Raw genomic sequence first — 26,871 nt, 5'->3', positions numbered from 1 at the left:
TAATTTTATTGAGATATAATTGGTATATGACATTATATTAGTTTCAGATATACAACATAGTGATTTGACAAGTGTCTGTGTTGCAAAATGATCACCACAGTAAGTTTAGTGAACGTCTATCACCACATAGTTGCAATTTTTTCTTATTCACTTTTATGATTTACTCTCTTAGCAACTTTTATGTATATGGTACAGTATTGGTAACTATTGTCACCATGCGGTACATCCCTTCCCCGGGACTTTTTTATCTTAGAACTGGAAGTTTGTACCTTTTGACTACCTTCACCCAATTTGCCTACTCCCTTCGCCCCGACCCATCCCCTTTCTCTGGCAACTACCAATCTGTTCTCTGTATCTATAAATTCAATTCTTTTTAAATATTCCACAAATAAGTGAGAGCATACAGAATTTGTAATTCTCTGACTTATTTTACTTAGTGTAATATCCTTAAGGTCTATCCACCCATATTATTGCAAGTAGCAGAATTTCCTACTTTTTTTATTTTTATTTTTATTAACTTGTTTTATTTTTGATTTCTTTTTCAATTTACATCCAAATTAGTTAGCAAATAGTGCAACAATGATTTCAGGAGTAGATTCCTTAGTGACCCTTGCCCATTTAACCCATCCCCCCTCCCACAACCCTTCCAGTAACCCTCTGTTCTTCATATTTAAGATTGTCCCCCTCCTTGTTTTTATTTTTATTTTTTGATTCCCTTCCCTTGTGTTCATCTGTTCTGTGTCTTAAAGTCTTCATATGTGTGAAGTCATATGATATTTGTCTTTCTCTGACTGACTAACTTCGTTTAGCATAATACCCTCCAGTTCGATCCATGTAGTTGCAAATGGGAAGATTTCATTCTTTTTGATTGCCAATTATACTCCGTGTGTGTGTGTGTGTGTGTGTGTGTGTGTGTGTGTGTGTGTGTTTGTATACATATATATAGCCAAAGTACGGAAAGAGCCCAAATGTCCGTCAATGGATGAATGGATAAAGAAGATGTGGTTTAAGTATATATATATATATATATATATATATATATATATATATATATATATATGTTTGTATGTATTGCGTGTGTGTGTACAATACACACACACACATATATATGTATATATAGATATAAACACATATATATGTATATACCACATCTTCTTTATCCATTCATCCATTGACGGACATTTGGGCTCTTTCCATACTTTGGCCATTGTTGATAGTGCTGCTATAAACATGGGGGTGCATATGTCCCTTTGAAACAGCACACCTGTATCCCTTAGATAAATGCCTAGTAGTGCAATTGCTGGGTCATAGGGTAGTTCTATTTTTAGTTTTTTGAGGAACCTCCATACTGTTTTCCAGAGTGGCTGCACCAGTTTGTATTCCCACCAACAATGCAAAAGAGATCTTCTTTCTCCGCATCCTCACCAACATCTATTGTTGCCTCAGTTGTTAATGTTAACCATTCCAACAGGTGTCAGGTGGTATCTCATTGTGGTTTTGATGTGTATTTCCCTGATGATGAGTGATGTTGAGCATTTTTTCATGTGTCAGTTGGCCATCTGGATGTCTTCCTTGGAGAAGTGCCTATTCATGTCTTTTGCCCACTTCTTCACTGGATTATTTGTTTTTTGGGTGTTGAGTTTGATAAGTTCTTTATAGATTTTGGATACTAACCCTTTATCTGATATGCCATTTGCAAATATCTTCTCCCATTCTGTCTGTTGCCTTTTAGTTTTGTTGATTGTTTTCTCACTGTGCAGAAGCTTTTTATTTTGATGAGGTCCCAGTTGTTCATTTTTGCTTTTGCTTCCCTTGCCTCTGGAGACGTGTTCAGTAAGAAGTTGCTGCAGCCAAGATCAAAGAGGTTTTTGCCTGCTTTCTCCTTGAGGATTTTGATGGCTTCCTGTCTTAAATTTAGGTCTTTCATCCATTTTAAGTTTATTTTTGTGTATGTTGTAAGAAAGTGGTCCAGGTTCATTCTTCTGCATGTTGCTGTCCAGGTTTCCCAGCACCATTTGCTGAAGAGACTGTCTTTATTCCATTGGATATTCTTTCCTGCTTTGTCAAATATTAGTAGGTCCATTTTCTGGTCCATTTGTGGGTCCATTTGTGGGTTCTCTATTCTGTTCCATTGATCTGAGTGTCTGTTCTTGTGCCAGTACCATACTGTCTTGATGGTTACAGCTTTGTAGTATAGCTTGAAGTCTGCTTTGGTTTTCTTTTTCAAGATCACTTTGGCTATTCGGGGTCTTTTCTGGTTCCATAAAAATTTTAGGATTATTTGTTCTAATTCTGTGAAGAATGCTGGTTTAACTTTGATAGGGATGCATTGAACATGTAGATTGCTTTGGGTAGTATTGACATTTTAACAATATTTGTTCTTCCTATCCAGGACCATGGAATCTTTTTCCATTTTTCTGTGTCTTCTTCAATTTCTTTCATAAGCTTTCTATAGTTTTCAGTGTATAGATTTTTCACCTCTTTGGTTAGATTTATTCCCAGGTATTTCATGGTTTTTTGTGCAACTGTAAATGGGATCAATTCCTTGATTTCTCTTTCTGTCACTTCATTGTTGGTGTATAGGAATTCAACTGATTTCTGTGTGTTGATTTTGTATCCTGTAACTTTGCGGAATTCATGAATCAGTTCTAGCAGTTTTTTGGTGGAATCTTTTGGGTTTTCCATATAGAGTATCATGTCACCTGCAAAGAGTGAAAGTTTGACCTCCTCCTAGCCGATTTGGATGCCTTTTATTTCTTTGTGTTGTCTGATTGCAGAGGCTAAGACTTCCAATACTATGTTGAATAACAGTGGTGAGAGTGGACATCCCCGTCTTGTTCTTGACCTTAGGGGGAAAGCTCCCAGTTTTTCCCCACTGAGGATGATATTAGCATTGGGTCGTTCATATATGGCTTTAATGATCTCGAGGTATGCTCCGTCTATCCCTACCTTCTTGAGGGTTTTTATCAAGAAAGGATGCTGTATTTTGTCAAATGCTTTCTCTGCATCTATTGAGAGGATCACATGGTTCTTGTCCTTTCTTTTACTGATGTGATGAATCACGTTAATTGTTTTGCAGATATTGAACCAGCCCTGCATCCCAGGTATAAATCCCACTTGGTCATGATGAATAATTTTTTTAATGTATTGTTGGATTGGGTTGGCTAGTATCTTGTTGAGGATTTACGCATCCATGTTCATCAGGGATATTGGTCTATACTTTTCCTTTTTAGTGGGGTCTCTGTCTGGTTATGGAATCAAGGTAATGCTGACTTCATACAAAGAGTTTGGAAGTTTTTCTTCTATTTCTAGTTTTTGGAACAGCTTCAAGAGAATAGGTGTTAACTCTTCCTTTAATGTTTGATAGAATCCCCATGGAAAGCCACCTGGCCCTGGACTCTTATTTTTTGGCAGATTTTTGATTACTAATTGGATTTCCTTACTGGTTATGGGTCTGTTCAATTTTTCTATTTCTTCCTGTATCAGTTTTGGTAGTGTATATGTTTCTAGGATTTTGTCCATTTCTTCCAGATTGCCCATTTTATTGGCATATAATAGCTCATAATATTATCTTATTATTGTTTTTATTTCTGTTGAGTTGGTTGTGATCTCTCCTCTTTAATTCTGGATTTTATTTATTTGGGTCCTTTCCTTTTCCTTTTTGATCAAACTGGCTAGTGGTTTGTCAATTTTGTTAATTCTTTCAAAGAACCAGCTTCTGGCTTCATTGATGTGTTCTACTGTTTTACTGATTTCAATACCATTAATATCTTCTCTAATCTTTATTATTTCCTGTCTTCTGCTGGTTTTGGGTTTTATTTGCTGTTCTTTTTCCAGCTCCTTAAGTCGTAAGATTTGGTTGCGTATCTGAGATCTTTCTTCCTTCTTTAGGACCTCTTATGACCTCTTATGACCACCTTTGTTGCATCCCAGAAGTTTTGGGTTGTGGTATTATCACTTTCATTGATTTCCATATACTTTTTAATTTCCTCTTTAACTGCTTGGTTAGCGCATTCATTCTTTAGTAGGATGTTCTTCAGTCTCCAAGTATTTGTTACCTTTCCAAATTTTTTCTTGTGGTTGATTTTGAGTTTCATAGTATTGTGATCTGAAAATATGTACGTTGTGATCTCGATCTTTTTGTACTTACTTAGGGCTGATTTGTGTCCCAGTATATGGTCTATTCTGGAGAACGTTCTATGTGCACTGGAGAAGAATGTATATTCTGCTGCTTTAGGATGAAATGTTCTAAATATATCTGTGAAGTCCATCTGGTCCAGTGTGTCATTCAAAGCCATTGTTTTCTTGTTGATTTTTTGATTAGATGATCTGTCCATTGATGTGAATGGGGTGTTGAAGTCTCCTACTATTATGGTATTATTATCGATGAGTTTCTTTATGTTTGTGATTAATTGATTTATATATTTGGGTGTCCACACTTGGCGCATAAATGTTTACAATTGTTAGGTCTTCTTGGTGAATAGACCCCTTGATTATGATATAATGCCCTTCTGCATCTCTTGTTACAGTCTTTATTTTAAAGTCTAGATTGTCTGATATAAGTATGGTTATTTTGGCTTTCTTTTCTTGACAATTAGCATGGTAGATGGTTCTCCATCCCCTTATTTTCAATCTGAAGGTGTCTTTAGGTCTAAAGTGGGTCTCTTGTAAACAGCATATAGATGGATCTTGTTTTCTTAACCATTCTGTTACCCTATGTCTTTTGATTGGAGCATTGAGTCCATTGACGTTTGAGTGAGTACTGAAAGATATGAATTTATTGCCATTAGGATGCTTGTAGAGTTGGAGTTTCTGGTGGTGTTCTCTAGTCCTTTCTAATCTTTGTTGCTTTGTTCCATATATATATATATATATATATATATATATATATATATAATTTTTTTTCATTTTTTATTTTCTCAGAGAGTCCCCCTTAAAGTTTCCTACAGGGCTGGTTTAGTGGTGACAAACTCCTTTAATTTTTTTAAAATTTTTTTTAATGTTTATTTCTGAGACAGAGAGAGACAGAGCATGAGTGGGGGAGGGTCAGAGAGAGAGGCAGACACAGAATCCGAAGCAGGCTCCAGGCTCTGAGCTGTCAGCACAGAGACCGACGTGGGGCTCAAACTCACAGACCGCGAGATCATGACCTGAGCCGAAGTTGGACACTCAACCGACTGAGCCACCCAGGCGCTCCAAAATCCTTTAATTTTCATTTGTCTGGGAAACTTTTTTTCTCTCCTTCTATTTTGAATGACAGCCTTGCTGGATAAAGAATTCTTGGTGCATATTTTTCTGATTCAGCATATTGAATATCCTGCCACTCCTTTCTGGCCTGTGAAGTTTCTGTGGATAGGTCTGCTGCAAACCTGATCTGTCTTCCCTTGTATGTTAGGGACTTTTTTTCCCTTGCTGCTTTCATGATTTTCTCCTTACCTGAATATTTTGTGAATTTGACTTTGATATGCCTTATTGATGGTCGGTATTTGTTGAATCTAATGGGGGTCCTCTGTGCTTCCTGGATTTTGACATCTGTGTCTTTCCCCAGGTTAGGGAAGTTTTCTGCTATGATTTGCTCACATAACCCTTCTACCCCTATTTCTCTCTCTTCCTCTTCCAGGACCCCTATGATTCTGATGTTGTTCCTTTTTAATGAGTCACTGATTTCTCTAATTCTTAAATCATGCTCTTTTGCCTTAATCTCCCTCTTTTTTTTCTGCTTCATTATTCTCTATAAGTTTCTCCTCTATACCACTGATTCTCTGTTCTGCCTCATCCATCCTTGCTGACACTGCATCCATCTGTGATTGCAGCTCAGTTACAACATTTTAAATTTCATTCTATTTTTTACTTCTTTTATCTCTGCAGAAAGGGATTCTAATCTATTTTCAACTCCAGCTAGTATTCTTATTATCGTGATTCTAAATTCTGGTTCAGACATCTTGCTTGTATCTGCATTGGTTAAATTCCTGGCTGTCATTTCTTCGAGCTCTTTCTTTTGGGGTGAATTCCTTCGTTTTGTCCTTTTGAAGGGAGAAAAGGAATTAATGAGGTAGAAAAATTAAAATTAAAAAAAATTAAAAAATTAAACACACACACAAAATCTAATAAATGATGCTAGATCCTAGGTGTGTTTTGGTCTGGGTGTTGGAAGTGGTTTGACAGATTAGAGAAAAAAAGGTGGGGAAAGAAAAAAAAAAAGGAAATCTCTTGAAAATTTGAAAAAATGAATACACTGAAGTAGACTAAAATGAGATGATGGGAGTAAAATAGAATTTGAAAGAATTTACACAAAAATAAAGAATATTGTAGAAAAAATAAAGAAAAAAATTTTAATAAAAATTAAAAATAAAAATGATTCTTTTCTCTTTCTGTATTCAAGAAAAAGAAAAGAAACGAAAAATAGAAAAAAGAGGGAAAAAAGAAATTGTTTGAAAATTTGAAAAGGTGAATACACTGAGGTAGACTAAAATGAAATGATGGAAGATAGAATTTGAAAAAATTTATACAAATGTAAAATATATGTTTAAAAAATTAAAAAATATATTTTTAATAAAAATTGAAAATAAAAATGAATTTTTTCTATTTCTGTATTCAAGAAAAAGAAAAGTAGTGTAAAAGAGAAAAAAAGAAGAAAGAATATTGAATACATGGACCTGCTAACAGATTGAAATAGGACTGAAATTATTTCATTTTCCCCTAGAAGTCAGACTATGTAGCACTTTATAGTCCATAAACTAAGTAGGCAGTAAGACTTGTGTTCTTGAAGAGCAAGGTTGGTCCAGTTCGGCAGGGCTCAGTGTAACTGCTCCGTTCTCCACTAGATGGCACTGCTAGCCTACTGGGTTGGATTGTTGCGGTGCTCATAGGTGCATATGCACATGTGCAGGAGCAGTGAAAATGGCATCACCCAGCTACCCAGTCTCTAGTATAGGAACTCTCTTCTCCCAGATCAGCAATTGCACAACCGTCCTCTGTCTTCAGCTTTCGTCCACTCCCAGCTTTTTCACTCTCCGTGACCAGGCCCCAGGCAGTACCTCTCTCCCAAGTTTTGTCTCAGATGTGGCTGTTTTCCCCGGCCCCTTACTTCTGAAGGACTGCGGCTTTGGCCCATTCCACCCCTCTGCGGGAGGGTCTCACCAAGCAATGGCCGAATGAGCAATGGCCAAATGAGCAATGGCTGAATGTTGGGTGCACCCAGGAACGCTTGCTGGACCCTGCTGCTGCCAGTGCCCCGAGACTGCAGCCAGGTGCCAGCCTGTCCCAGTAAAATTTCGCGAGATAGTGTAGCAGCAACTTTTCAGGGATTATGGAAAATCACAACACTCATGTAGCACCAGGCTTCACCATTAACGACCTTGCTCCAGCACCAGCAAATGTGGCCATTTTCTGGGGTCTGCTGGGACTAGGTGGCTTCAACAGTCTCTACCAAATGTCCTTCCAGCAGTAGAACTGCTTTTCCCTGTGTGGCCCAAGAACCGCCTAGACCCCACTCTGTTCCTGGGGATTTGCCCTTCCCACCAGAGCATCACCAGTTATCGAGCTGCGGAGTTGCAGACTTTGTGCTCCCCTGTTTACAGTCTTAATGGAATTTAAACCTTCTCCTTTCTCCTTTCTCCCTTTTTGGTTTATTCCCTGCAGCTGTTTCCAATTTTCCACTTCTCTCCAGCTGCTTTTGGGGGGGAGTGTTTTTCCCGTATTCTCCCCTACCGACCTACTCTCTGTCCTCTCTCTGCCTGGAAAAGCGGCTCCCTGTCTGCCACCAGCTTCTCTCTTCCCAAGTTCCCCTCTCCACCCCGTGTACCTGCTGAATTCTGTGGTTCAGGTTGTGCAGATTGTTGTGTTAATCCTCTAATCAATTTTCTAGGTGTGTAGGATGGTTTAGTGTTGGTCTGGCTGTATTTCATGGACGTGACACCCAAATAACTTCCATGCTGTTCCGCCATCTTGGCTCCTTCCCAGTCATTTTGTATTTTTAAATAGTTGTTCTCCACTATGGCCCACAAGATAAATTCCCTTTTGATGTATATATACTCATGAAAACAATCACAAATTTGAAATCAATATTCCAGAAGTAAATTTCCTTCATGCATTTAACCTGAAATAATTCATATTATTTTTAAATGTTTATATTTTGAAAGGTGAAAGTCCTATCACGTTATTATTATAATTTGCACTTCATTGATTGCTAATGAGGTTGAACATTCTTATTTAGTCTCTGTAAATTGTCTGCGAAGGTCAATATTAAGATTTTGTTTTTCTCTTGCAAAATTTATAACTCCATGAGGGGTTAAATACCCCTGAGAGGTGTTTTCCAATGCTTGTGTATTTTGAAAACACTTGCCTATTGTCTGAGTAATTATCAAAGTAAATTATTTTCTAGATTTATTTTTTATTAACATTTTAATCTTTGAAGATGTGAGGACTAAATCATTCAAGTTATTGTAATACATTATTATATCTACTTTGACAAATTCCCATCCCTATTCTTTTAAAAAATATTTAATTTTACTTAATTATTAAAAAAAAAAAACTAGCGGGGCGCCTGGGTGGCGCAGTCGGTTAAGCGTCCGACTTCAGCCAGGTCACGATCTCACGGTCCGTGAGTTCGAGCCCCGCGTCAGGCTCTGGGCTGATGGCTCGGAGCCTGGAGCCTGTTTCCGATTCTGTGTCTCCCTCTCTCTCTGCCCCTCCCTCGTTCATGCTCTGTCTCTGTCTGTCCCATAAATAAATAAAAACGTTGAAAAAAAAAAAAAAACTAGTGGAGTATCACATATCACACTACTGATGGTCATGCCCTTAAAATATTACAGTATTAATTCCTTGTCTTTGACAAACTTAGAGGCAAAATATATATGTAATAACCACTTTAAGCTAGTTTGATTAGCCAAATAAATTCTTAAAAAAAAATAGACAAAGGGGAAAAAATCAATATGGCAGGGTTGTGGGGGATGGTGTCTTGTGAGATACTACACAGAAAAACTGAGTTAAATATTACCAGAACAGTTTCTTCACTTCATACTTCTGTCTGATGAACTTTTCTTTTTAAATTTTTTTTAACATTTATATATTATTGAGAGACAGAGCATGAGGAGGGGGAGAGGCAGAGAGAGGAGGAGACACAGAATCTGAAGCAGGCTCCAGGCTCCGAACTGTCAGCACAGAGCCCAACACGGGGCTTGAACTCACGAACTGTGAGATCATGACCTAAGCTGAAGTCGGACACTTAACCGACTGAGCCACCCAGGCAGCCCAGATGAACTTTCCTTAAGGAGCCATGGTGGGTGCCTAGGTACCCGACAATAGAGGGACTGATACAATCGTCTTCTGATATGTCTTGTATTTAGTTTGTTAGGACATATACACCTAAAAAATATTTAAATATATTTTATTTATATTTTAGTATTAAGCAACAGAATGATGGTCAAAGGATTATGATGTTATTTTATTCAACAAAAAGAAACTGTCGAATGTGCTGAATTTGGGGAGGAAGCTGTGAGCATTCCCTAGAGACAACAACGTTTGAATGGAAAAACAAGAGTGTTCGCTAAGAACTAATTCATTAAGTTATCATTTTTTTAAAACTGACATTATGGTAATCATATGAGCGTCCACTTGCTTTTCTGATATTCAGAGTGTAAGATATTCGATTCTCTGTCTCCCTTTCTCTCTGCCCCTCTCATGTTCTCTCTCTCTCAAAAATAAGTAAATAGACATTAAAAAACAAATCTCCTCACCTCTAAACTGGTTGGGTTATCAGCTAGTTTTTAGAAATGTATTTTCATTTTTTAAAAAAATCACTACTTTTTTTAAGCAAAACCAAATCTTTTCAGTCCTTTCCTGGTCTCACACATTAATAGTAATATTAATCACATTGAAGATGGTTTAAAATTTCCTTTGTCTGTTAAGTGATTGAAATGATAAAATGAAAGTAAATTTTCCAAGGCAGCAGCAAAGGCACTGGGACCACTATTGTGCAGTTAGTAACTTACCTATATTTTTAGTAAGACCTCCATTGAGTGTTTATGTGGTTTTTAAAATATTCACAGACATTTAAAAATAGAACACATTTTTCTCTTTAGTTTTCAGTGAAAACAAAGCAATACTTTGAACCACTGAATGGAATCACCATAATGAATCTACTAATTGCTGATTATGTTTCTTGCTGTTTACTAAAATGACAACTGCATATATTTCAAGGTCAATTCAAAGTTAGTTCTCAACCTAATGTCAAGGTTACTGCTGTTCTGCAATTTGTAAAAGATCCTCATGATGCTGAAATCTCTTGTTTCATTTATATATGATATCTCTTAAGCTGTACTATTTCCTCATGGCTTTACATTTAGTGTTCTTCTCGTGCAGTTAAGAATATTTATGGTCAACATGCTTAAATCAAGAAATACAATCCATAATATAAATGTCGAAATAATTTTGAAATTGAAGCAATTCATAGTTTTTTACTTATAAATTATCAACAAATTTTACTCCTATATTTTTCTCCTACTATCCATTCTTGGTATTTATCAGTCCTCTGTAAATAATTCTTAAACCAGTCCTAAACAATTCCTTTTTTTTCCCCATAAGAACAAATTCAGGAAAAAAAAAATCATTTAGATTATATTGTATTTCTTTTCACCTTTAAGAATAAAAATAGCTTAACTGAATCTCATGGAAATGGTATGTATTCTTATTATTTGGATTATTTTATTTATTGAATAGAATATTATTCAAGATATGTTAAATAAATACGGACATAGAAGTAGTTTTCTAATCTTTTACCCTAGGACACATTGTGGTTCTGGATAATCCACATATGACATGTATAAATATGCTCCTTTTCACTATATTAAACAGAAGAATAAAGGTGGGTATTCTTAAACTGATAATTGCACTCTTTCTTATACATTTACGTAAAAATTTTGTAGAGGGAATGATTTTTGAAATGTTATCAGTGGCTTTTAGTTATCCAGACTCTTTACCCAGTACATAAATTCAACAACTGTTTGATTCTCCACAATATAAAAGAGTCTTGCTCTGGGGAATTTAAAATATGGTTTATTGCCAGCTCTAAAGAAGATTCTATTCCAGTGAGTGGAATGTATATATATATATATTTTCCTAAAATGAATCATGACAATAATTACCATAACAAAGAAGGAAAAACAAACACTATTGGTTCAAAGAAGCCGAATTCTGAGAAAAATTAACACAAGAATAGATTTTTTCTTTCAAAACATATCTTTGCATAATTACTGAAAATAAGCATTAGAATTTTCGGTGGAATCAATCTGAAAATTTATTTTGTTTAATAATATTCAAAACACATTTCAAATATAGTAGTAAGTAGATAATTACCTTTAAAATTGGGTCTGATTCTTGCATCATACCCTGATGTCCTCCCCATTAATTTATCCAGAAAGTCAGAAGGTGACATTGGAGCACTTCGAGATCTTGCACTGTCTGTTTCCTTTGTTGCAACCAAGCTATAAATGAGAACATTCAGAGTTTACAGAAAATGACAAGCAAAAGTCTTCCTAATAGTTGTCACTATAAATAGAGAATTAAAAAAATGGAAAGCAAAAGTACCTTTTAAAACAAAAAGAAAAACTTTTATATATTTTATATAGTATGTATACTATATACTATAAGGTGAATATTAGCATAATGACAGGTCTTTATAGACCTATAGACCCATAGACAGATCTACAGTCAAGTATTTATAAGGTTTCACATGTATTCAGCCCAAAAGGTCAGAGGTGACATTATTTTAAGTCTGGAAACAAAGCCGCTGCCAAATTATTAGGCTTTCAAAATTTGTGTTTACCCAAGTTTGACTTCTAACTGTAATTTTTAGTCAAATGTATGCTTAGTGGGGCGCCTGGGTAGCTCAGTCCGTTGAGCGACCGACTTTGGCTCAGGTCATGATCTCACATTGGGTGGGTGCGAGCCCCGCATCCAGCTCTGTGCTGACAGCTTGGAGCCTGGAGCCTGCTTTGGATTCTGTCTCCCTCTCTACCCCTCCCCCCACTTGTGTGTGCGTGCATGCGCTCTCTCTCTCAAAAATAAAAATAAACATAAAAAATATTTTTTAAAAAAAGTATCCTTAGCGAGTCAGGCATAAGAGAAAAATGAAAGTTCAGCTGTGAAGTACAATTCTTACTGCTTTTACTGAGGGGATAAACATCACCTTTCAAGTTTTGTAAATTCTTCTCAATGGTAATAAAACGTCTGTCCTACAGACTAAACAATGATGCTCTTTTCTTCAATTAGATGCTTCCTATATTAGTAACATAGCCAGTTAAATTCATTCTGCTTTCATCTTGTGTCATTCCTCTACAGTACATTTTGTTCAGATCTAAAATCTGTGCACTAAGATTGAGAAATTACCATAAATGTGGTCAGTGCACCTGGCTATTACACAATGAGAACGTGTGTCTGGGCAAAGTAAAGAGCTACTGCACTTTTTTTCATTAAATTTTTTTGTTTGTTTGTCTTATGCAGCTGCTCATCCTAGACGCTCACACATGTCACTGCACCCCATCCAGCCCCTCATTTACCTAGGCTGGTCCCCGGAAAGCCTGGGCCTGCTTGCTAAGATCAAATGATTCTTTTCACCCACGGCGCTTTGCTCAGGGAAGTGAGACAGACTTCCTGAGCACACATGTGTTTGAAACTGATATATTTAAGCTGATGTTACTTCCCAGAGATTGTCAGTCATCATATCCTCCCGGCTCTGTCACTCAACTGAGAGCATCACCAGACCCTGAACCTTTGTGGTCACAGCGTGATCTCAGCAGTATCAAGTTCCTCCTGCCAGAATTTTTAATAACTAGTGAAAATGGGTCTTACAGCCATCACTGTTAAATTGTGTACCACAGACACAGGCGCAATTTTAAAATCCAATATCAATAGTAATGTGACAGTGACATTTCTGAAAGCGTAGGATCACCGCTAACAGCATCCATGAACTACTGTGCAGTTCACAAGGTTCTATCTAGTTCTGGACATTCAAAGTCACTTATCTGCCCGGCGGCTCTCTCTCTGTCTTTCGTGCTTTTTCCAGGGGCAGAAGTTTCTCCTATCTCTATTTTTTGGCTCCAGATTACTTTATGACCCTTTATCTCTGATTATTACTGGGCAGTTGAACTCCTGCCACCATAATCTCTGGAAAGTTTATTTTAAGGTAATAATAATAATAATAATAATAATAATAAATATCGTAATAATAATATCATAAAGAACCACTGCATTCTCAGTAACTCTAGAACTTTCTCTACCACCTGGTTTTAAGTAACTTTCACCTGTAATCTTAAGCAGCATTTGCTCATTTTCCCTGGCCCAAGAACATAGGCAGAAAGGCATTGTCAGAGTTCTCATAACTACAGTTTGCTTCTTCTAAACCATTCCCTGTATTTCTTTTGCAAAATCCTCCCTTTAGTTACCAGCAAATGAACTTCTACATTCTCCTACCAACAAATACACCAATTTACCTGGATCTGAACCAATAATACAATGCCCTTCACATTTCAAAATAAATAGAATACTATGTATGAGAGACTGACAACCATCAGATTTTGCACCGCATGGAAGAGATCATTTTGGTTATGCAATGATGTGTATCCTTGTAAGAGAGAGGCAGAGGTGTATTTGGTTTTAGACAGAAGAGGGAACATAATGTGACCATACAGATAGAAGCAGAGATTAGAGTGATGTGACCACAGCCAAGGAATGCCAGCAGTTAATAGAAGCTGCAAAAGGAAGAAACAGATTCTCCCCTAGGGCCTCTGGAGGGTGCTTGGTCCTACTCACACCTTGTTTTGGGCCCAGTGAACTGACTTCAGGCTTCTGGCCTCCAGAACCAGGGAAGAATAAGTTGCTGTTATTGGCGGTAATTTGTTGTAGCAGTCAGAGAAAACTCGCAGTTTTTTCCCAGTGAGTTTTGCATTAAGTTATTCCACTTCCCAACTCCAGAGTTACTCTTTTCTTCTTCTTTTTTTTTAATCTCTGTCTCTTCATTGGTATATTCTGTATTTGGGGAGATATTATTGTCATACTTCCTTTTTAGTTCTTTGAACATGGTTCCCTTTAGTTTTTAGTAAAGGAGTGAAAATAGCTGATTTCTTTGAACATGGTTTCCTTTAGTTTTTATTAAAGTATTTAAAATAGTTGATTTAAAGTCTTTGTCCAGTAATTCCACTGTTGTTGCTTTCTTCAAGCAGATTCTACCACTTGCCTTTTTTCCCCTGTGTGTGAGCCACACTTTTTTTTCTTTCAATGTTTCATAATATTGTCACTGAAAACTGGACATTTTAGATGATATAACATGGCAACTCGGTAAATTATATTATCCCTCCTCCCTAAGGTTTATTATTGTTGCTGGTTTCTGTTTTGTTTTTTAATTGGCTTTTCTGAACTAATTCTGTAAAGTCTATCTGAGTGGTTTAGGGATCACCTAATAAGTAGACAAGGATTTTCCTAAATTCCTAAAACCAATATATTTCCCAGAATTTTCTGGGAGTGCTATGTTTATGGGACCACACCTTCAACACTGAGTCAGGCAATTGACAACTCTGTCTTAGCCTTTATTTCCCATTTGCACAGGGCTTAAAGGCCAGCCAGGATGGAGAGCTTAAGGTTTTCTCAGGTCTTTCCCAATCAGGCACACAACTCTCTGTGTATCAATTTGCTAGGGCTATCTTAACAAGGTTCCCTGGACTAAGTACCTTAAACAATAGCAATTAATTTTCTCATAGTTTTTGGAGCTAAAGGTCCTAGATCAAGTTGTTGGCAGGGTTCATCTTCTTTGAAGGTCTCTCTCCATGGCTTGCAGGTGGCCATTTTCTCTCTGTTTCTTCCTCTCCTATGTGTTTGTGTCAAAATCTCCTCTTCTTGGAAGATCACCAGTGATAGATTGGGGCCCCATATGACCTTGTTTTATCTTAATTATCTTTAATTAAAGTCACATTCTGAGATATTGGGAGTTAGTATTTCAACATAAGAATTTTGAAAGGATGCAATTAAGTCCATGACACTAGGCATGCTCACAACCCCATACAGATGCGTGGTCTTCTAGATACCCAGAAATATGTGAGCTTTTCCAAACCCCTATGGGCATATCATTTCATTGCTATTTCTTTTAGGCTTTTTGGTTAATCTGTTGTTTGCCCCCACTGTTACTCACTACCTTGGGCACCTGTGAGGTTAAAACATTGCCTCTAAATATATTTGACCAACATCTGAGGAAAAAGACTTTTCATACTGAATGAGCTCCACATTAGGTCAAATAAAAGTAGTCTTGCAAGTGGTGTCTTCCATGGAGCCTCCAGACAGGTCAGATAATGACATTTCTCTAACAATGAGGCTTTAAAGGAATGTAGACTCCTTTCTGCCCACCCTGGTAGCTGCCAGGTTGTTGCTTTTTATTGCAGGCTGTTGGTTTATCATGCTACCATGGAGCTGAGAAAGGAGAACAAGAATAGGACAAGTTATAGCCACAAATCCCACTGTTCCTACCAAGATTCAGCTGTTTTTCTTGATTAAACTACTTCATGTGTTACTACAAATCTCTGATTAATTTACAGAGTTATGGAAAAGTTGATGGCCACATTTTTTGACAGTTTTCTCACTGCTTTTATGAAGAAGAGGATTTACAGAGGTCTGTAAAACAGAAATTTACTAACAATAAAATTATAGTGCCTTTTTTTTGTACAAAAATGTCCTTTCTCATGTCAAAATGCACTTAAAATATCTGTTAAATGTTGAGACAATGAATTTGAGTTCTCGCAATTTCTTAGGTGCAAAGCACAGTGCTAAGAACCTAAAACACAGAGAACGCAGATTTGCATCTTTAACATATTCACAGTTCAGTAGAATACTCAGTCTGGGCCCATCTAAAGGTTACAGAGAATCCCTGGGAAGTATCAGTGAGCAGGAGCAAGGAAGTGAAGGTACAATGAAGAGAATGATTGGCTGGCTCCCTTTTTCCCACCACTGAGAGCAAAATCTTCCTGTTTTGTACCAAGAATTCACACCAAACTTTGCAGAATGATGCCTATAAAAAATGGGAAAATTCTGAGCAGATAAATATTCCAGTTTTCTTTACTAGTTCTGTTTCTTGCAATGACACAAGAACCATCCAACTGCTTGTAGACAATTGATTTTATTTCTAAAAATTCACAATTTTTTAAATGCTTATTTATTTTTGAGAGGGACGGTGGGAGGGGGGAGAGAGAGAGAGAGAGAGAGAGAGAGAGACTCCCAAGCAGGTTCTGCCCTGTTGGCACAGAGCCCAACAGGAGGCTCAAACTCATGAACTGTGAGATCATGACCTGGGCTGAAATCAAGAGTCACCCAGGGGACTGAGCCACCCAGGTGCCCCTGAAAATTCACCATTTTGACTCAGAAGGAATGATTGCAAACAGAATTATGTGGAGCAACTGGCTGAAAAGCATCTCTACATCATGTATCCTTTCCTTTTCTGAAAGGGATAAAGGTTATACATATGGGAAGACTTCCTATCACTTATAATTCCTGCTCTGACATATTAATCCTAGAACTTTCTTCCAATTACAGTAATACCTGAGACTTGCACCATGTGAACATTACTAGACTGTCCTCAGAGAACTGTAGTCACTGAAGAGAGCTTATAGTAATAAACACAGCATGAAATTCCATATGACCAATCAGGAATCTTCCTCTAATTTTTAAATAGTCAACATCATCATCTGTACAAACATATTTTAAAACTTTTTTTTTTTTGAGTTGTTAAAACTCAGGACAGGAGGAGGCAGTGGGAAGAAATCCAAGATTAATGTATAATGGTTTTTTAGGTAAGAAACTATTTATTATCAAGTCTATTATTTTTGTCTGAATCTCCAAGTATCAATAAAACCGTCATATTTATAGCAAGTTACTAAGGTTATTAGCAAATTACTCATGATCAGTACTTTTGAAAGAAGCAGCTTTGAATTTTTAGAAGACTTTTTTGTTTTGTTTTCTGCTATTTTATTTTATATTATTTTAATTTAATTTTTTTTAATTTACATCCAAATTAGTTAGTATATAGTGCAACAATGATTTCAGGAGTAGATTCCTTAAAGCCCCTTACCCATTTAGCCCATCCCCCCTCCCACAACCCCTCCAGTAATCCTCTGTTTGTTCTCCATATTTATGAGTCTCTTCTGTTGTATCCCCCTCCTTGTTTTAATATTATTTTTGTTTCCCTTCCTTTATATTCATCTATTTTGTCTCTTAGAGTCCTCATATGAGTGAAGTCATATGATATTTGTCTATCTCTGACTGACTAATTTCACTTAGCATAATACCCTCCAGTTCCATCCACGTAGTTGCAAATGGCAAGATTTCATTCTTTTTGATGGCCGAGTAATACTCCATTGTATATATATCTCACATCTTCTTTATCCATTCACCCATTGATGGACATTTGGGCTCTTTCCATACTTTGGCTATTGTGGATAGTGCTGCTATAAACATGGGGGTGCATGTGTCCCTTCGAAACAGCACACCTGTATCCCGTGGATAAATGCTTAGTAGTGCAATTGCTGGGTCCTAGGGTAGTTCTATTTTTAGTTTTTTGAGGAACCTCCATACTGTTTTCCAGAGTGGCTGCACCAGCTTGCATTCCCATAGAAGACTTTTAATATGAACATCTCAAATCTGTTAATTTGCTTGCTTCCTGGACTTGGCTCTTCTTTTTTCTACTGCACTAAGTACTGTATTTATTATCTTTACTATTTTCTACTTACTCTTACCTATTCTTAACTACTCTTAACTATTTCCTATCAACTCTTCTTTGAAACTGTGGGTGAAGTCATGTACATTCCCATCAATGCACATTTGTTGCAATTAAGCATTTTATATATTCTTATTTTTATAAAGACATGCTAGTTACAAGTTCAAAGACTTCAATTTCTGAAACACTGGCAGAAATCTATTTTTTTAAGAATGGAAATCAAAATTCATCACAAAGATATCTCTTACCCTCCTCTTCTCTCCTCTTTGTCCTCTTCATTGAGACAAGAAAATAAAATGCATCCACTTCTGGAGGACAGAAATCACCATTAAATATGGATGATCTTAAGATGAATTTAGTAAAGTTGTCAATACCTATTTACCTCTGCTAAATGCACCTTAAAATTGAGGGAAAATATGAAAGATGTAGCAGGGCAACATAAGGAGGGTTTGAGATGAGTCTTGGCACATAGGGCCACAAATCTCCATGCATCTATTTTCGGGAATTCATTTGTGCAGAAAGAAGTGTGACTTGTGGTGAATAAATCAGTACTCAGAGAAGATTTTGGGTATAATAATCACAGTTTACTCTGTATTTTATAGCCCTGCAACCAGCCTTGTAGGGCTTCAATTCTTGGTGAAAAAAAATTTTCACAGTTATTATTTGGAACTTTGTGAGCTTTAGAAATACAAGCAATTGATATTTGTTGCCCCCGTTTGAAAAACAAAACACAGGGGCACCTGGGTGTCTCAGTTGGTTGAGCCGCTGACTTTGGCTCAGGTCATGATCTCACAGTTCAAGGGTTCAAGTCCTGTGTCGGGCTCTGTGCTGACAGCTCAGAGCCTGGAGCCTGCTTCAGATTCTGTGTCTCCCTCTGTCTCTGCCTCTCCCCCACTTGCATTCTGTCTCTCTTTCTCTCCCCAAAATAAATAAACATTAAAAAAAGAAAAAAGAAAAACAAAACACAGAATGGAAGAGATGAACATTCTTTCCATTTCCTTACGGCTTCATTCTTGTTCTGAGAACTAAAGAGAACTGGAACATCGGGGATATGTGAAGTTTTGAGTATTTCACATGAAAGCATTCTGCCTTAGAAAAGGAATAATTTTTTTTTTCCACGAAGACACATGCAGTGAAGCAGGCTTTAAGTTGATAGTTTGATGATACTAATTATTTAAAAAGGAGACCATATTGGAGGAATATAAAAGGACCATTCTAGAATATCTCTGGAGACTCAGGAAAATAACTAAAAATTAACAAGGTACTAGGATCTTGATTCTTGCTACTGTGGGCAATGTGCCAGTCACATATGAGTAGCATTTTAAAGTGATCTCATTTCTGCACCCATATCTGCAGTTTGACGGGGCTTAGGCTATTTTAATTGATAATAAATAGGACAAATACCATAGTTGCTTCCTGATCTCTCAGGCATAGGATTCATATACATGATATCATTTAATTTTAGCCATTTAAACACTAAATGTATGAGCCAATATTTTAAACAAGTGGAACTTTACACTGAAAACAACTAGACAAGTTTAAGACAAATCTGTGCACGGAGGAGCTAAAAACACAAGGGAAAATGACGGCTGTGACCTAAGATAAAGGAAACTCGCAGAAGGGAGCCAAATATTTAGAGCTGCATTTCTCTCGGGGGTGGGAATCAATTTGAGTAGTAGATGAGGGGTTGGCGATCTATGTACAAGTTCTGAAAGCTTTGTGGATTTAGAGAGAGAAAAACTGGATTCCCAGACTCACCAAAGGGTGAGCTCCCATGAGTTGCTTTAATATCTCAAAGAATTACAACTTTTGAGTAAGAATAAACGAGAAACGTAGAAGCCTTAGTAGGAGACTGGGCATAGCTTAAATCATCTCAATTTCTGACACTAGAATAAAATAATCACAGATGGCTGGTAAATCAGATCTCTAATAAGAGCAAAGATAAATTGAACTTCTATTCCCACACACACTTATTCTTTTTTCAGTTTTTTTTTTTTTTTTTTTTCAAACTTGGTTAATGGCAACTCCATCTTTCCATTTGTCCGGAGGAAAATCTTTTGTAACCCTTGACGTCACTCTTTATTTCACATATCATATTGATCCACTTGGCTCTACCTTCAAACTTAGATCTATAATCCAACTGCTTCTCACCATGTTCTCTTCAATGTCTCTGGTACAACCTGCTTTTGCCTGGAATGCTCATTGGTCATCTCTTCAACTAATTAATTCTGATCTAGGTTTTAGCATCATTTTCTCAAGAAACCTTAACTATTCTCTCTGATTTTGTAAAACCCTGCTACAATATTTCCTGCATTTATGTTTCTCATTAGTAGCACTTACTACAATTGCAATAGTCATTTTAATAAAATTAATCAATGTCTACCTCTTCCTTTGTAGGAGCTACTACTTAAGCAAATCATGACTGTTCTGATGGTTTCAATAGACCCAGAAGAAATCCAGAGCATCCAGAATAACAACTGAATAAATATTTTTGAAACAAATTAACTACATATAATGATGCAGACGTCAACTATCAGACTATGGCTCTCCAAGTCTAGCAGTAATCAGGCTTCAAGTGTATGTTTAATACTAAAGAAGGCCCAATTTTCTCTCCTTCTGTCCTTCTCTGCAAGTTAGGAATAGTGCTAATAAATAATGAAGGGCAATCACTGAACAAGTATTTAGAAATAAGAAAAAATCAAGACACAGAAATCTGCAAGGGAAACTGAAATCATCGAATCATGAAAATCGTCACTTAAAAGTGGAATTGGAGAGCTGTAAATTGGAATGTCAAGGGTGACCTTTTAACCAAGCCTAGTATTGCAGTGTCTACATTCAGTGTATATATAAATGTTTTTTTAGGGTCTATGGTGTCTATGTCCCATGCTTGCTAGTGGTTAGTGATAATTACATATTGATTGTATGTTTGCATATGAAGGGTTACTATAGGGTTGTAGGCAAGGGATGCGAAGAAGGAGGACACTATTCAATGGTAAACATAGAGACAGAGGATTAGATAGTGCAGTCATTTGAGATTTGTTAATCCTAATCTTTATATAATCTTTTTATCTACAAAGTTTGTATTTTATCATAAAATCACTTATTTTTACTAAACACGTTGTAGAATATCGTGCTCAAAATGTATGGCAAATTGTTATAACTTCTGTGAAAACTTCTACTGTAACTTCTATATAAACTGTCTATTCTCATGAGTAATCCTTTACTTCTTTATAGTTTGGGCATTATTTATTTGGTATTTGGCATGGCTTATTTCAACAGAAAGGACTAAAAGGCCATAACACAGTTAATTAACTCACTGATTTGTAGTTTCTTAACGACTTATTTATTTTAAAGAAAACTAATTAAGTGTTTCAGATACATTGAAAATTACTTAGAATAGACTTAATAGTTTCTGTTATGTGTTCAGTGCACAAGGTAATTAAATGGAAGTCATCATGGTACAAGAGTTGAGGTTCCAGATTGACAGCCAGGAGGCTTATATTTTTTTCCAGTTTTGTCATTAGCAAGTTGTTTTGCCTTGGGCAAGGCAAATATTCTTTTACCAGTATAAAAACGGATACATAAAGTGGCACACATTTTTCACAGATAAATTTAGTAAAACAAATGACACAATCTACATATATGTTTTGAAAAATGCCAAGTCCTTATGCCAGTGTTTGGATTTTGCATTTAATACCATGGCTCTTTTGGTCAGGGGTATTTTTTTTAAGTGAAATGAAGAGAAATTCACTCAAGCTAATTCATGTAAACATATAACAGCCTTGGATGGTTACAATAGTATAACATGATACCCGAATAGAAAATACAGGCAAGTTTCAGGGAAGAGCGAGCAGCATAAAAGAAAAAGATATGATTGACCCATCCCAATTCATAGATTCAACTTACGGTTGGAACCACATCAACTAGAGAGGTTCAGAGTCACCTTGCAAATATTTAGTTGTAAGGGACTTAATTGACACACTAGTTCATTGCTTAAATAATAAATAACTTCTCATTCAGAACATTAAGTCTTTTAGAACTCAATTACTGAGTAAATATTTAAAAGCAATTTTTGATTTCTATCATTTCCTGCTCAGTAGTTTGGTTTCAGTTTTGCTATTCTAGCCACATTTTAAATAATTCAAAAGAAGTATAATCAACTTGTGTAAAATTCAGTGAAAAGAAGTATATCAATTTGTATAAAAGTCAGTGAAAATTTTTAGGGAGGAGGACTGTTGAAATGGTAGTCCAGAATTTCATTCACACAGGAAGACTGAGTGGATAGATACAAGAGAAAATATCTCAGAATTTGTTGTGTCATGGAAAGTACAAGAGACTGAAAGAATGTTATTGTGTCTGGAATAGAGGCCAGACAAATTAATAACCAATGAGGCGGAAGAACTGTAGGTACCAGATCATGCATTGCCTTCTAGATCATACATGGACTTTTGTCCGAAGTCCTGTTTGTAAACAATTCAGTGGTCAAGGTGAGAGCCAAGGATGGTTTGAGTAATTTAAATGGCAGTAGGGTTGGAGAAAAGTAGAAGAATCTAAGAGATATCCACAAAGTTTAGTGATGGTTTGGTACTGACTCTGAACAAAAGGAACATCTCAAGAATAACTGTGATGATTTTGAAAATACTTATTCAAATTTTTTTGACACTCCTCCCTTCCAAGGGTAGAGCCCAATTTTTCTCCTGTTGAATATTCACTATACAAAGTGACTTGATTATGGCACATGAATTTTGTACTTAAATCATGAAACATATTGCTATTTCCATCTAGCTCTCTTTTGAATCACCCACTTTTCTCCCTGCCACTCAAGTAGCTACATGGGAGAAACTGAGGGCTTCCATCAAGAAAATTTACCAAGTTCTCAGTTATTGGATTGAGCCACCTTGAAATCAGATTCTCTACCCCAGTCAAGTCTTCATATGACTGCAGCATGGCTAACATCTTTGACAGTAACCTAATAAAAGATCCTACTTAAGGGGCACCTCGGTGGCACAGTTGGTTAAGCACTGGACTTCAGCTCAGGTCATAATCTCACAGTTCACAGGTTTGAGCCCTGAGTCGGGCTTTGTGCTGACAGCTCAGAGCCTGGAGCCTGCTTCAGGTTCTTTATCTCCCCCTCTCTCTGCCCCTTCTCACTCACATACTCTCTCTCTCTTTCTCTCAAAAATAAATAAACATTAAAAATTTTTTTTAAAAAATCCTTCTTAAGCTGTACTTAACCCGAATTTCTGACCTAGAGAAACTTTGGGGCTAATAAATATTTATTGTTGTTTTAAGCCACTACATTTTAGAATAATGTGTTATGTGGTAATTGATAAGTGATAATATTGAGTCAGTTTTCTGGATTGAGCAACGATATGTATGGACATATCATTCACTGATATAGGATAGAGTGAAAAGGGGGACTAAGTTTGAGAATTATAATAATGGGTTCAAATTTGGACCTGTTGAATTAGAGGATGTTTTGAAATATCAAAGGGAAACTTACCTACTCTGATAGGTTCTCTGTATTGAGAAACAAAAATTTGAAATGATATTTTACTGGATGGTTTCTTTGAAAATTTTTAATAAGCATACTGGCTATCATACTGACCATTCCTTCTGCCTAGAAGAATCTTCTCTGGATAACCACATTTATTGCTCCCTATCACCTTCAAGCCCTCACTTAAATGACACCTTCTCAAAAGGTCTAATTGAATCACTTAACTAAAAATGTCTTCCTTCTCACATTTTCTCTTTTCTTTCTGCTTTACTTTTCTCTATAAAACTCCTTATTATCTAAAGTATTATTTATTTTACTTTATTTTGATATTTTTCTCTACTTGAAAATAACTTCATAAGATCAGGGATTTTGCTGTTTACTGCTGCATTCATGACACTTGGAATATTGATTGGCAAATAGGAGATATTAAGTAAATATTTTTGGAAATAAATGAATAAATAGTACTTGAAAAATATCACTACAGTGATAAATAACATTTTTATTTATTTTTTACAATTTTTTTGACATTTATTTAATTTTGAGAGACAGAGAGAGACAAAGCACGAACAGGGGAGGGGCAGAGAGAGAGAGAGAGAGAGACAGAAGCATGCTCTGCTCTGAAGCAGGCTCCAGGCTCTGAGCTGTCAGCACAGAGCCTGACACAGGGCTTGAACTCACGAATTGCAAGGATCATGACCTGAGCCGAAGTCAGATGCTTAATCCACTAAGCCACCCAGGTGCCCCAGTACTAAGCCACCCAGGTGCCCCAGTACCATATTTTTAAATGAAGAAAATCCTATGTGATCATTAAAAGACGTTGATATGGAACTCAATAAACTTAAAAAAATCATATTATAGTAATAATTATTTTTTATTTTCATAGAAGTTAGGTCTTGAAGATGGTAGTTCAAGTAAGGATATGTTTTCCCAATGATCCTATCTGACAAAGTCAATGATTCAACTCTTTCAACTTTAGTGTAGCTCCAGAGAGCAATAAAAGTACCCTTTATTTGATTTAGAATATCACTGTCTCTTTGGAAAGTAGAGCACATAGAGTCTTTGTCTGGATGATACTTCATATTTCCTCTCAAAGTAAAAATGCCTTCCTTTAAAAGATTAGGTGAAAACTATGGCAAAGACTTTCCTGAAGTTTATAGTTCATGTTCTTCTTCCATGTAAACAATTTTCATAAATCATTTTTTAATCTAGAGAGTTTAATGCTGTTATTTAGGCATTGGAAATAATTAGGTTTAAAAATATAAATTAAATCTGTAGCTGTATACAAATATATCATTACATTAACAGCTGCATGCAAAAGCCTTTCAGCAAAACTATGTTTAATTCCACCAAAAGACAACAAAAGCAAGTTTTAGATCTAAGAATAAACTAAATTTAAAAAAATCTTAAATTTCTATGGAAGGTAAAATAAGCAGATTGTCAAGATAAGACAAAAAAAGGTATTTGTTCCCCAAGATTTTATTTCATATATATAACATATATATGTATGTATGTATTAACTATATGTGCATATACATATGTATATATACACCTATATACATTATACATTTTCATATAGGCTTTTACATCTATCTATATACACTCACCTATACATACAAAACGCATATTCTTGAACTCATTTAGTTGTACATATGCAGTAAAACCCACTTACCTAAACCTCTGGATGCAGTAGAAGGAATACTAATAAAGTCTGTAGCCAAGGAGTTTATGTTATGATAGAAGAAACACACAGTAAAGAAATAAACATGTAACTAATAAAGATAATTAGAGGTTGTTCTATATTCTCAGAAGAAAATAGCCAAGATGATGAACTGATAGAGGCCATATTGGATGGATGGTCAGTAAAGACTTGCTAAGAAATTGAGATATAAGGTGAGTATAGAGAAAAGTGAGGAGTGTTAGGTAGAGGTAAAGCTACTTCAAACTATGGCGTTGTGACAATCAACAATCTTTTGGCAAATGACATAAACTTGATCTCCTATTTCATAACATAAATATAAACAAATTTCAGATAAAGTTCTAAAGTATGTAAATAACTAAAATATTTTAAAATAGTTTAATAGTGTTTATTTCTGCTCCTTTGCAAAGTCCTTTAAACTAATACCAAATGACAAAAGAGGTGTAGAGTGCAACTAAAAGATAACAGCAAAGGAGATATCAGCACACTAGAAATTCCTATAAGTTCTGGAAGATGAAAAGAGGAAATAATAGACAGGTAGGTGGAGGGGGAGAGAGAATTTTCAGAAAGGTTAAAAACAAGTGTCTCCAAAGTGAATGAGCTCATTGAATTCAAAAGAGGTTGAACTAATAGAGAACTATGTCTAGAGCCATTATTGTAAAATTACCAACTATTAAGAATTAATAGAAGACCCTGAAAGATTCTGAAAGAAAAAAGAAAACACAAAATGAGATCAGACTGGCTTTAGGCTTTTAAATGAGCATTTGTACATGTTATAAGACATCAAGAACAAGCCTTCAAAGTTCTGGGAAAAAATTATTTTTATTTCATATTTTTAATCCAGTATTCCAGCCAATATGTGAATCAAGTGAGCAGTAGTTAAATAGCCACAAAACAAGGAATCGAATAATCTACCTGTATTATTACTTTCTTGGGAAAATCATTGAGAAGATACTGCAGCAAAATGAGAGAGACACCAAGAAACAGAAAACTAAAAGGAGCTGATACAACTTAGAAAGTAATAATGTGATTTCCTCAGATGAGATCTATGCAGAAGCCCTCAAAAAAACAAACAACATAGCTTTGATCAGAAGAGAGAATGCTAAGAAGAACATTTTGCTGTAGAGTGTAGTCAGGTTTTGAATATATCACATAGACGAAACCACTGGATTAAGAGTGTGAGGGGTAAAAAAAAAAAAAAATCAGTCTTTAAAGAAATGTTTAATGTAAGTAAAGACAAAAGAAGAAATTAGAAAATTGAGGGAAAACAAAATGTAAAACAATGAGGACCTAAGGATGCTATTTAGATGTATGGAAATAATTATCAGAAGAAGAAAAACACATAAACATTTAAAAATGGTTGCTCTCCAGAAAGACAGCTAAGTATGAGGAAGGTGGTATTGAGAAATGCTGTGAACAGTATCAAAGGTCTCTGTGTCATACAATTTTTAAAAGTCATATTAAAATTCCACTTTGAAAAAATCTAAAAGATTAGAAATATACAAAAATTTATTAAAAAATTGTTGTAGACAAGACAAAATGAGGGCCTAAAGGGAAAGACTAATGTATTTAGTACCCACATCCACTCTTTTTCTTTATTAAATATTTCTTGAAAATGTACAATATGCCAAGCATCATTATAGGGGTTTTGGATTCAGCAACAAACAAAACAAACCAATATCCTTGATCTCAGTGAGTTTCCATTCCAGCAGAATGGGATGTGATAAACAAGAAATATACAGATTAGTAAAATGTCTGCTATTTTTTAAAAGTTTATTTTTAAGAGAGAGAGAGAGAATCCCAGGAACAAGTGGGGGAGGGCCAGAGGGAGAGAGAGAGAATCCCAAGCAGGGTTCTCATTGACAGCACAGAGCCCAATGTGGAGCTTGGGCTCATGAACCATGAGATCATGACCTGAGCCAAAAC

The 26,871-nt window shown here is 35.9% G+C and overlaps 1 protein-coding gene across 2 annotated transcripts in view; it reads right to left on the bottom strand.

Annotated features, from left to right (window-relative positions):
- The window catches only part of GLRA3 (glycine receptor alpha 3), a 201,435-nt gene that overhangs the window by 146,271 nt on the left and 28,293 nt on the right, over positions 1 to 26,871 (bottom strand). For both annotated transcript variants that reach the window (XM_025921486.2, XM_025921487.2), the window contains exon 2: positions 11,356 to 11,483. In XM_025921486.2, coding sequence (XP_025777271.1) covers positions 11,356 to 11,483 — 128 coding nt within the window. The remainder of the gene's footprint in view (positions 1 to 11,355; positions 11,484 to 26,871) is intronic.

The sequence above is a fragment of the Puma concolor genome, chromosome B1, assembly GCF_028749965.1.
Source record: "Puma concolor isolate L17-30 chromosome B1, mPumCon1.1.hap2, whole genome shotgun sequence".
Classification (NCBI taxonomy): Eukaryota; Metazoa; Chordata; class Mammalia; order Carnivora; family Felidae; genus Puma; species Puma concolor.
This window is presented reverse-complemented; position numbering and strand designations above follow the sequence as displayed.